At 41.3% G+C, this 11,993-nt stretch overlaps 1 protein-coding gene across 1 annotated transcript in view; it reads left to right on the forward strand.

The window, feature by feature from the left end:
• The window catches only part of LOC117761202 (sodium/potassium/calcium exchanger 3-like), a 48,527-nt gene extending 38,568 nt beyond the window's left edge, over window positions 1-9,959 (forward strand). The window contains 11 exon segments of the mRNA XM_034584901.1: window positions 612-637; window positions 718-771; window positions 859-992; window positions 4,059-4,219; window positions 5,042-5,312; window positions 5,406-5,572; window positions 5,728-5,842; window positions 6,017-6,129; window positions 6,390-6,455; window positions 7,236-8,641; window positions 8,694-9,959. Of these exon segments, the coding sequence (XP_034440792.1) occupies window positions 612-637; window positions 718-771; window positions 859-992; window positions 4,059-4,219; window positions 5,042-5,312; window positions 5,406-5,572; window positions 5,728-5,842; window positions 6,017-6,129; window positions 6,390-6,455; window positions 7,236-7,388 (1,260 nt within the window). The 3' untranslated portion in view covers window positions 7,389-8,641; window positions 8,694-9,959.
• Window positions 9,960-11,993: the final 2,034 nt, after the last annotated feature.

Raw genomic sequence — 11,993 nt, forward strand, 5'->3', positions numbered from 1 at the left:
AAACATCTAATCATTTGCAGGTTTCAAATATGCAGTTTATTCACTGTAGAAAAGGGAAGAAATCATGTATACTCAAAAACATCGAACATCAAAACACTTGTGCGTTTGTTGATTGACACTTTAATCTCCCTTTGCAATGTATCAATTGAAAAGGAGAAGTGGTAGAAAGTAACTAAGTACATTTAAGTATTTCAGTATCTGTTTTGTAGAGGTAAGTGTGAATTTGATGCAACATTATACTTCAAAGGGTTGTGCTATACATTGTAGTCCATTCTATTTATTTAGGTACTTTAAAGATTACGATTTTTATTCATGAAATACATGACCAGCTACTACAGCATGATTATTTGTTATAAACTCAAACTTAAAAATGAGTGTCACAAGGTCATCAATAATCTTATATGTGCAGCACACAGCTACGGAGGAGAGTTCAAAAAGCTGGTTTCAGAGTCTTTCTCTAAGTGAAGTGGGATGAAACCAAAAGGTCTTTGGCCTCTTTTCTGCCGCTGAGCTCTGGACTGCTTGCGCCCTCTAGTGGAGCAGAAATGCAGATTTCCTTTAACATTCACTCACTTCCTTCACCTAATTTCCACTTTTTCTTGTTTTTTCAGTTCATCTACGATGAGAAGGTTTGCTGGTACGTATGTTCTTTGTAGAATCCTGACAATTGCACTGAATTATAGTGCACATTGGACTGACTTTGTGTTTGTGTGGCAGGTGGGAGTCTCTTATCCTGATTCTCATGTATGCTGTCTACATCCTCATCATGAAGTGAGTGTCATTCGCACAAGCTGGGTGGATTAGTAGTTGTTAGTTTTGAAAAGCTACGTTCCTTTTTAACTGATTTGTCATTGGCAGGTTTAACGGCCGTGCGCATCGTTACTTTGACCGTCGAAAGAAGAGCTCTGTGAATCTGGCCAATGGGCTGACAGGAAGCACCGATCTGGAGGACAATGTCACGTGTGATGCTACTGCAGTCCTGCTCAAGAAAGGTATCACAAACTGTTCTATTTCTCTCAGGCACTGCCCTCTAATAGGACTCTGCAGGTTTTAGCTGCTCATCTCGACACAATGAAATTTGCATAAAGGCAGCGGGGGCACCACCACTCATCTATTTTTGTTCTTCTCCGTGAAAAGATAGTGAAGGTTGACTTTACTGAATAAGTTCTGTACATCTTGTCCTGGATTGATCCTCACAGCTAATGCTCCTCCACACTCTCCGACTTTGGGGCTTTGTATGAGGGTGACAAAAAGTCCCAGTGCCCCCTGTGTGTGGAGCTTCACATACGTATCCCTTATGCTATCATTTGTCAAAAAAACATCCCATATATATAATGGTGAGCAGCAAGGTTTTGCCTTCTGCTCTTCTCTCAATAAATTAAGCCACAGATCAGCTGCAGAGGTCAAGCCAGTGTCCTAAACCTAAATGTTTTAGAGGAGTTTGAATAAATTGAAAATATTGTCGGTCAGCGTCACAAGAGTATTTTTGTTCTTTTTTTGTGGTTCTTTGGCTGATTAAATATGACTCTTCAGACCAAGGACACAGAAGAATGTTATGATGCAGTAGAATAATATGAGTCCTCTTGGTGGACCGGTTGATGGTAGAAGTATGCAGTCTGGTGCAGAGGGATTATTTCAGTAGAGACAATCAAGTTATCCTCAGAGGGGGGATATTTGCCTCCAATGCATAGTATAAAGAAAACCCAGGGATATATGATGGTCATGCTGTGGCTTTATTTACTGCCTGTATTGCTCACCTGCCACCAGAAAGAGGTGGAAAACCTCTGTGGTTTTAATCAAATGTAAAAAGTGATTGTTTGTTCCACAGATGATTCTAATGTCTGCAGCTGCCGCTCTGCCCTCGGTGATAAGGCAAAGTCTGGGGCACAACAACAGCAGCTACCAGAATAGAGAACGGTGCGAGGTGCTGGCTCCAACCTTGCTCAGCACGGCCTGCTCCGTCAGCTTGTTCTGTGTCTGATGCTCTGACTGCTGCCTCCGGTGAGAACAAGTGACCCTGCTAACTTGTTCCTTGGGGGTGTGCTGAGGAGGCAACACAGAGAACTGGGGTAGCAGGTGGCAGTTGCTTCAGCAGGGTTGCCAGGCTGGATTTGTCTGAATGTGCAGCGTCACAAATGGTCCCCACAGTAGCCTGATGTCTGGGCTCATAGACACCTCTGGGACAGGACCTTGTCACCATGTCTTACTGTAACTCAGCTTGTGGGTGATGTTTGACCTTGAAGGAAAGAAAGTAGCTACAACAGCTGACATTGTTAATGTTGCTGCTGCCATTGATCAGTAGAGGAAATGGATTGGTGGTAAATATTGGCCTGTGTCAACAGACAGGATGGAGTTAATAATAATAAAAACTTATTTATGGGCGCCTCAATGACACCTTAATTATATACCAACAATCCAAAAACAGTGGATTGTGATTTTGAAGGTGGGGATAAAGTCATAGATGGCTTGTGGGAAGGTTCCTGAGACGAGGGCCTGCACAGCTGAAGACTGGAGACCCCATAGTGGATAAATGGGCAGGAGATATTAGTGAGGAGGATGAAGGAGGAAGATCGGAGAGTATGGGTAAGTGAGCAGGTATAAGGGAGGTCAGAGAGGTACGGAGGTGCTAGGTAAGAAAGAGCCTTGAAGGTAAGAAGGAGAATCTTGTAATTCATGTGATGTTTGACAGGGAGCTAGTGTCGATTTCTCTACATTTCAGACATGGAAACTTGCTGAGATCACTTCTAAAAGTTGAACTTATTGAACAAATTAGAACAGTGTCCTGACATTCTGAGGTGGAGAAGTTTGACATGGTAGAAATTAAACTATGTATGAATTTATAGATTACATTTTTTTCACCTAAAAGATTTAAGTTTGTTTTTCAGTTAAACTGTTCAGATTATAGGTCACATTAAAGGTGGAAAACGTTCTGACATGATTTATCTTGGTCTAATTTTTTACATCACAAAAGCCTGGCATTACTATTTATATCCACTGTATTTTCACTGTACCACAGTATGAACCTGATATAATAGTGAATGGGTCTTGCTGAAACCGGTGCATAGACAAATCATCAAATAATATCAAATTATCAGCAGCTTACTCAGCATATATGCATGCATGCCAAACAGGTGTATGAATTTTGACTTAGCTTAGGGTGTGTCAGTAAATACAGTTTATTTATACAGCATCGTTCACAGAGACACAATCAAAGGGTCAGATAAAATCCACTAGGGGAGCAGATATATGACAAAACATTAAAAGAAAAAAACATGTTACCTAAATACCTGTCTGAACAGTTGAGTCTACAGAGGATGAAGTGCACTTTCAAGGTCCTGGGTGGAGGGTCTAACTGCTCGGCTCCTGGTGTGTGGGTGCAGAAGGTCCACGATATCCTGCAGAGCGTGGGCATGTAGGGCTCCATATGTGAGCCCCAAATATTTCAAATAAACATGGAGCCAGTACAGAGAGGTTAAGATAGGTGTAATATGTGACCATCTGTCGGATAATGTTGAACAGCATTTTGAACAGTAAGGACGCTTTATGAACGCAGGTAAAAGAGAGGTCCAATCGTGATGAGATAATATGAAGTATTAGCTACTATCTTGTCTTGACACAACAGACAGAGTGTGGCTGTTTCTGAGATGAAACGTCATTGAATGTGATAGTTGGCCCAAACTAACACTAAGTCATTCACCAAAAATATTGCATAGCACTGTCAACAAATCATTAAAGATCCCTTGCACCCACTTGCCATCATCATACCACAAATCCACATCAGAAGGACACAAAATATTATATCTGACCCGAGCACCCTGCTCACCACCTATTTCAACTGTTACCCTCTAAGAGGCGCCACAGATCCTTGTTCACCAAATCATCGTGTTAAAAAAATTTGTTTTGCCCCCAGTCATAAGGACTCTGATGTTACTGTGTCTGACATTGTCCTGTCCATATATTGTCCAAAGTCATTGTGTAGTGTCGAAATGTCAAGACTAACTACTGTTGTTCTGGATGTTATTTTTCAGATGATAACAGTGTGTGTTATTTCTTCCCAGCTAACTTCCACTGTAAGCCCTCAGTGCTGATGGTGGATGAGCTGCTGTCTGCATACCCCCACCAGCTGACCTTCTCTGAAGCCGGCATGAGGATCATGATCACCAATCATTTCTCCCCCAGGACCCGTCTCACCATGGCCTCCCGCATGCTCATCAATGAGGTACATGTACACCAACCTATACGTGGACTCAGGCACGCTACATTATCTTGAGTTATGTGGTTTCATAGGCTGCAAGTAGCTTTCTACATGTCTTCTTCAACATCCTCATATAAACTACAGCAGTGGTCGGCAACTTGGTCAAACCATTGGTCAAAATCACTGCCAGATAATTTTTATAAGATGATTGTTTTTATTTCACTATATCTGACACAGACGGACTGACCCGCGACGGGTGCAGATCTCCGTCATGGCAACAACATCAATAGAATCATCCCTGTTTGGAAATTTGTCTTCAAAGCAAAAGCACTGCACAACATTTGTTTTGTTGCTGCAATGTTTTTATATTGAGCTGAATTACAGAGCTTTTATTTTGAAAAGTTATGAACTTGGGTCTGAAGATTGTGTCGAGAACTTAAAAGACCCCTGAATTAGCTGACATGCAATGTTTGAACAAATAACAGCTGTTACGTAGAGCAATCAAACTTATATATTGATTACATACGTGAACAGTAATTACGCAAATTCACCTTCATTTTATGAAAAACTTTGACTATAGAATCATTGCAGATAAACCAGGTAGGATGAACACAAAGTTTTCTAACTTCAGCACCATAGATTGTTTATTAAAGAGCTGTACACACAACGTCCAGCACACAAACAATAAAAAGATACAGTATATTGTAGAACTGTTTGAAGAGGACTCACTAATGACATGGAATAATTCTGAAGCAGCTCCAGAGCATTAACACAGGACAAGAGAACAGGCAGGTTTACAATGAGCACTCTTGTGTTGATATCTTTATGTTCTGTTATCACTTCTAGAGACAAAGACTGATCAACACTTCAGAGACTCGAGTCAACCGCATCACCAATGGCGACTCAGACTCAGCGGCCAGGAGTCAGGGGAGGCGGGGCTTAGAGAATGGGATGGGCGGGACCGAGCAGGGTCTGAATGGGAGATGCAGACTTCAGCGGCTGGAGGCTGGTAATGAGACGGAGAATGAAAATGAGGATAATGAGAACAATGAGAACGACGAGGAAAGAGAGGAAGAAGATGATAATGGAGGCCCCCTGGTGCCGTTCAAAATTCCAGGTACATTTGTCACAGATGACATTTAGAAATAAAATTATTAAATGTTTAAATGTTGGTTTGTCTGTTATCCACTCTCTCCCTGTCTTTGTCCAGCTGGGGCGTGCAATAAACTGAAGTGGTTGACCATGTGGCCGCTGTCCCTGCTCCTGTTCCTCACCGTGCCCAACTGTGCCAAGCGCCGCTGGGAGAGATGGTTCCTAGTGTCCTTCTTCACCGCCACCCTCTGGATCGCTGGCCTCTCATACATCATGGTCTGGATGGTCAGTCCAGTCAGACACACACACACACACACAAACAGACACACACACACACACACACACACACACACACACACACACACACACACACACTTCATTTACTGATGAACTACGCATAAAAAAGACTGTATCATGAGATAGAATGTGTTTGGTTTCAGGTGACTGTGATCGGCTTCACGCTCGGTATACCTGATGTCATCATGGGCATCACCTTCCTGGCAGCAGGCACCAGCGTCCCTGACTGCATGGCGAGTGTCATAGTGGCACGGCAAGGTGCGTACACACACACAGGGATCAACACAGTCTGATAAAACTGAATTTTCATTCAGCGAAGCAGGAATGCTGTGGAAAGAAGGAGTGGCTGTTCACAGCAGACGATTGCTTGTCACTACTGACTTGTCATGTGACTGCAGACAGACCTTGACAGTGCTTCTCTCTTTGCCTCAGGTCTGGGAGACATGGCCATCTCCAACTCCATAGGCAGTAATGTGTTTGACATCCTGGTGGGTCTGGGCCTGCCCTGGGCGCTGCAAACACTCTGCATCGACTACGGCTCCATCGTGAGTGTTTCCTCAGCTCAGGAGATTCCAAGTAGAACAGAAAAGTGTTTATGAAGAACAGGAACAGTCTCCCCAACTGAATAAAAAGAGTGTGTGATTCTGTGTGGATCAGGACAAACATACAGGACAACAGCATCTGCCTTATGTCCTTATTGGCAGACTTTTTATAAACTTGGATTTTAAAGCCAGTTAATGGCAATAAAAAATTCAAAAAATACTGTAATATACCGAAGAATAACACTCTGTGTCTGTCTCTACAGATCCATCTTAGCAGCAGAGGTCTCATATTCTCTGTTGGACTCTTGCTTGCCTCAGTATTCTTCACAGTAAGTATACATTTACAACTTTGCAGAATGAGGTCATCCTGGCAAAAACACATCCTGATGATAAGATGCCAGTTGCCATGTGTGCCCTAAGGGCCCACTCACACATTTGCGAATGTTTAAACAGCTAACCCCCGCCTTCTGTTCACTTCCCATCTGTGAGAGCAAGGAGGTAAAGAAAATATTTGAGTTCAACTTTGGTGAAGTTTGACCTACGATATTCGCTTCACATTCACATATGTGTGACTGGGCCCAAATACTGTGGTGTGGGAGCTATAGTAGCAAGAGCCAGTAAGAAACATGGCCTATGACCAGATTCAGCTGCTCGACTAAAATCAACAGTGTGAAAATACCGGAGCAGAAAAAACCATCAGCTGCAATGCAAAACTCCACCCGCTTATGGCTGATGCAGCAGCAAAGTCAGTGAGGAGATGCGCTAACTGAGCAGACAAGGAAAGGCGGACAACAGTCGGTTGTCTAAACCATTCTCTAAACGTCCCATCACTGACCACCAAACATCCTATTTCTCTCTAACACATTGAAAATGGTTTAAAAATATGTCTCCCACGATTTATCAACTAGTCGACTACTTTTTGGGAACTAAAATGCAGTAGTCCTGAATGCCCTACTGTCCTTTTAAACATTCTCATAAAGGAGGAATGGTTTGAATTCTGTGCCGCTCATCTCTCAGAATGTTCAAAGCACCACACCTGCAGTGCTGACCTCCTCCCCTGTTTATTTCTGCACCATACTCTCTCTCTAATTCCGTCTCTCCACCTGCAGGTTATCGGTGTCCATTTAAACAAATGGACTCTGGACTGGCGACTGGGCTTGGTCTGCATCGTCATGTATGCCATCTTCCTGTGCTTCTCCATCCTCATCGAGTTCAACGTCTTCATCTTCGTCAACCTCCCAACGTGCCGAGACATCCACTGACCTCCCTCCTCCTCCTCTTCTTCTTCTACTTCTTCTTCCTCTGACTGACGGAGGAAGTCTCACCTGGCTTCCAGTTTTTTGGCACCTTGGAACCAAGTCTTACTATTTATTTTTTCAAATAGAGAAATAGATATATATATATATATATGATTTATCTTTGGTGCAATACACACAAGAGAGAGGACACCGGAGGTTTTGAATTTTTGGGGACCAGAGAGGTGGCGTGGAGAGAAAGTCCCAGCAGCTGTGTTTGCTGCCAATCGTCTGATGAACCGAAAAGTTGGCGGGAAAGAACGTAACTGTATTAACACCGACAGTTAGGCTACTGTTGGTGAAGAAGCTGCTACTGTAACTGACTGACTGACTGGAGGAAAGAGAGGAATCCTGCGCGTACAGCGACTTTTAGCTGGATTGTTTGTTACTCTTTGTACAAGATTGGATATAAGCACACAATTAAGGTATTTTTAAGTAAAAACTGGCTTTCTCTGTATATATTTGAGGATTATATAAGTACTAATATGAGCTGATATACAGGACTCTTTTATGCACAACTGGATCAGTCTTGCAAAGCTGACTGGTCCGATAACAGTTACAACATTGTATGCTTTACTGTAGTGGTCTGGTCTGCCAGTAACACACTCACCATGCTCAGCACCAGCCAGCGTAGCATGCTGTAATAGCCACGAGTCAAGTCTCGCTTTGCACTGTCAGAGAGAATCTAGATATTTAACACTATTCACATAGAGTCTATTCTTGTTTGTTTCTCTACAGGCATATCCAAGTAGATGTGGGCTTTGTTGTTCTTTAATAAACCCACATGAGAAAGGGATCTCCCTGGGTATGACATCCAGCACTGTCACTTTATGGATTAGAGATAATCTTCTATCTTTGCAAGGCGTCTACAGGTACTCTAAACATGTAACTACTGAAGTTAAAGCTCCCTCTAGACAGTAGACCTCTTGTGCTGTATTAAAGAGTTAGTTTTAAGTCTCTGAGTTGAATCTAACGTTACTTCTTAAAGCCAAAAGTATTTTTAGAACAGGAGGAGTCGAGTAGATTTGGACTTAAGAGTCGATTTTAGTCCTGTGTGTGTGTGTGTGTGTGTGTGTGTGTGTGTGTGTGTTTGTGTGTGTATGTGTGTGTGTGTTTGTGTATGTGTTTGTATGTGTCAAAGCACTTAATTTCTGATCGGTCCCGGTTAATATCAGGGGTAAGGTGTTAATTGAGGTTAGGTTAAGGGTTTAAGGGTTAGGGTTAGGCCATCCACAATGAATGGAAGTCAGTGCAATGTCCAGCTGTCCAAAGTTTTTGTGTGTGTGTGCATGTGTGTGTGTGTGTTTCACAATCTTGAGGGGAACCAAGGAAACCACTGTTACTGGGAAGACATAATCATGATTTATTTATGAATTAATTTATTCAAAGATCATGTCTAACCCTACAGTTTCAGCCCTTTGGGTCATGTACAGTGTATTAAATGGAGCGCTCTCCACTCTTTGTTGATGGAGCTGTATGTACTGCTGTACCTAATATATAATTCAAGTACTGGAAACTGACTTGATGTTGTTTATATTTAAGATCTTAGACCTTTATAATTTATAAGTTTTGTACAGTTTGGAAAGATGTTGCCACATTTGTATATTGGTGCAAACACAGTGGTTTTTGAAGATGACACACGGCCGGGTTGAGTTGACATGGAGAGAAAATGCGATCTTTATCCCTGGTACTAACATAGGTAGGAGCCTGATCCCTGTGCATGTTAAATAAGTGATGTCAAAGATTCACTTTCAGGTAAAAAAGGATGTTAATGGCACATGAAGCTTTGACCTTTCACCTCTCTTACACAGGGCTTGAACTCTTGTGCCATCTTTTGTATTTGAGGCTTCAAAACCAACGCCTGTGGCCATTCTCCTGCTTGTATTTGAGCCATAAAAGAACCACCTTTGTCAACAGTATTGCCACTCTGTTTCAGCATGTGTTCAAAAAATGTGGAATATGCGTATTTTTATTTCATTTTAACCTTGAAAGATACCCATGTCAATAGAATTGCTTATTAATTAAAAGCCTCCTCTGTAGATGTTAATGCTCCTCCTGTGGCCACAGGATAGCGCTGTAGAGCTGTGCTACACCCTCAGAGATGGCTGTTATTTTACACAAACAGTAAAAAGTGGATTGGATGTAATTTCAGGTAGGCTTCATAGGGATAAATACTGGAAGGTTTGCATGCCTTGTTCAGAATTCAGTTTATTTTGTGTGTAATTTTAATGCGTCTCCCAGATCAAAAAGGCACTGTCTTGATTATGCTGTACATATCAGAGGGATATGCTATTATAAACACAGATGTTTAAATAACTGAGCAGTTGTATTTGAGATATATACAGTATTTAGAATGTAGGCCTAAAACAGTTAGTTTTCAGCTAATTCATGTCGTTTTATGCTCATGTCTTTTGAATTGTTTGTAAATCCTCATTTTTGTTGATGAGGACCTCTGGACTCGGAGCTCGGAGCCAGAGAGAGACACAATCATCTGCCTTGTTCCCAGTGGTCTTCTTGCAATAAACTGATTTACATACACATTTCGTGTGTTAATGAGCTGGACTTATGATACTCTGGTTAGGCACATGTTCCTTTACTATTTTATTTGAGACACACTACTATAGCACCGATAATGATTGATTTTGACCGTTTCTGTCAAGTTCATAATATTGGATATTTTGAATGCAGTGATTAAATCTCAGGATCACTTTCTAATAAGGTGTCATTTTTAAAGACAAATCCTGTGCCATGTTTCATACTGATGGATACAGTGTAGCTACACAAAAGCTTGTTAAATCTGCGTTAATTAATGTTGTTTCATCAACACTAGGTTAAATGACAATATGTAATCTCAAAGACGTCCTTCATAACCATGGAGCCACAGATAATGATCACTCAGCTCTTCCTCCCTCAGCTTTAATCGTTCAATCTCAATGTTTTTTTGTTTTTTTGGCCTGCACTGTTGTTTATTGTTCATTGATTTACTCCCACGACAGGACCCTCAGGCAGCAGTTCTCAGCAATAAAGCTCGAACCAAACTGGTTATAAAGTTAGCAACGAGCTGCCTTACACTGTGTAGTATTTAACAGAACTGACTTAACGATACTCCAAATCAAAGTTAATGCTGCTGTTTTGAGCTTTATGAAGGTGTGTTTACAGCTTCTGCTGCCCCCAAGTGACCACATTTATCAATTAATGAAATATATTTATCAAAATAGCTTTGTAAACTTTAAATCTACAATAAAAATTTTGATAGGCCATTTTTAGTGGCATCTTTGGTGAAGCTGAATACCTAGAGAACTGACTGTGGCCTTTAGGTAACATAAAAACATGAAAGGCTCTGTGTAGAGCCTGGCATCCTTTTTCGGTCAGGTAGAGCTTAAAACAGTATCGAGCCACTTTTAGAAACGGATCTCGCTCCAGAAGTAAATTTCCCCCTTTATTTTCTTTGGTGACGTTTCAGGAAATCCTCAAAAATGTTCTAAGCTTAGAACCAAGCAAACCAGCTACAAGATGAATCATGATATTAGACTTTTGATTCTGAGAGAATAAATTTGAAAATGGAAAACAAACGTGAAGGTACAAGAATGTGTAGCCTACATTATTATTTTGAATTGAAGTTACATACGTATCCCATAAACCATTGGGACTTATCCCCTTTTGAAGATTCCCAGGGATTCTTCTTAAACTTTACCTCATAGAGTTTTTCACCTCTTTTGACTTTTCTTTTCCAGCATGTTACAAAGAGAAATCATGATTTCTTTGTGGCAAACATAATGTAACGCTGAACCATCCAAGTGTAGCCCATTGTTTCACAAGAGAATCGTGGGTAGGGTAGTTCTTCTCATTGACATTGTATATACAGTAAAACACAGTTGATATCGTACAGAGTTGTGACTTAACAAGAATAACTAGCACTGTTTCACGGTCTTCTAGCTTGTGATAAGTCTACCCTGGATGGTTACGATATTATAGCTGATAATCAAAATCTCTATTCAGGAAATCAGCTCATTTTTTAATTGCAGAAACTGGCTGTTGAGCCCACAGACCGTACCAATACACTAATAGAAACATAATCATGAACATTATGTTGCATTTGTGCTGACAGAGTTCATTACACCCGAAGCACGGGACCTATTAATCAGTTGAGATGTCAGAAATTGATCCTACATTAGTCTTCAGATGAGAGTGTGTATGGAACAAACAACAATTCAGATATTTATGTTTGTTTGATAATTATCAATAATGTGACTTATATTTAACATGCTGCTGTGACCATCATAACATCTTTATAGAAAGCATCTCATGAAACCCTTTCCACCATAACCCTGTATGTGTACTGTATAGTATGTTATACTCTATATAATGTTCCACCTCAGATTAACATACTGGGTGGAAGCTCTATAATTTGACTGTCAACATTTCATAACAGGATTAAAAGTAAAGGTGAAAATCGCCATCATCTCCTCAGCCAATCAGACCGAGGCATCATGTTACCGCAGCCTCTTCCTCCTCCTCTTCCTCCTCCTCCAGTCTCACCCCTCGGTGCTCTGTCTGATCCAAACCCCGTGT

Source organism: Hippoglossus hippoglossus, chromosome 1 (assembly GCF_009819705.1).
Source record: "Hippoglossus hippoglossus isolate fHipHip1 chromosome 1, fHipHip1.pri, whole genome shotgun sequence".
Classification (NCBI taxonomy): Eukaryota; Metazoa; Chordata; class Actinopteri; order Pleuronectiformes; family Pleuronectidae; genus Hippoglossus; species Hippoglossus hippoglossus.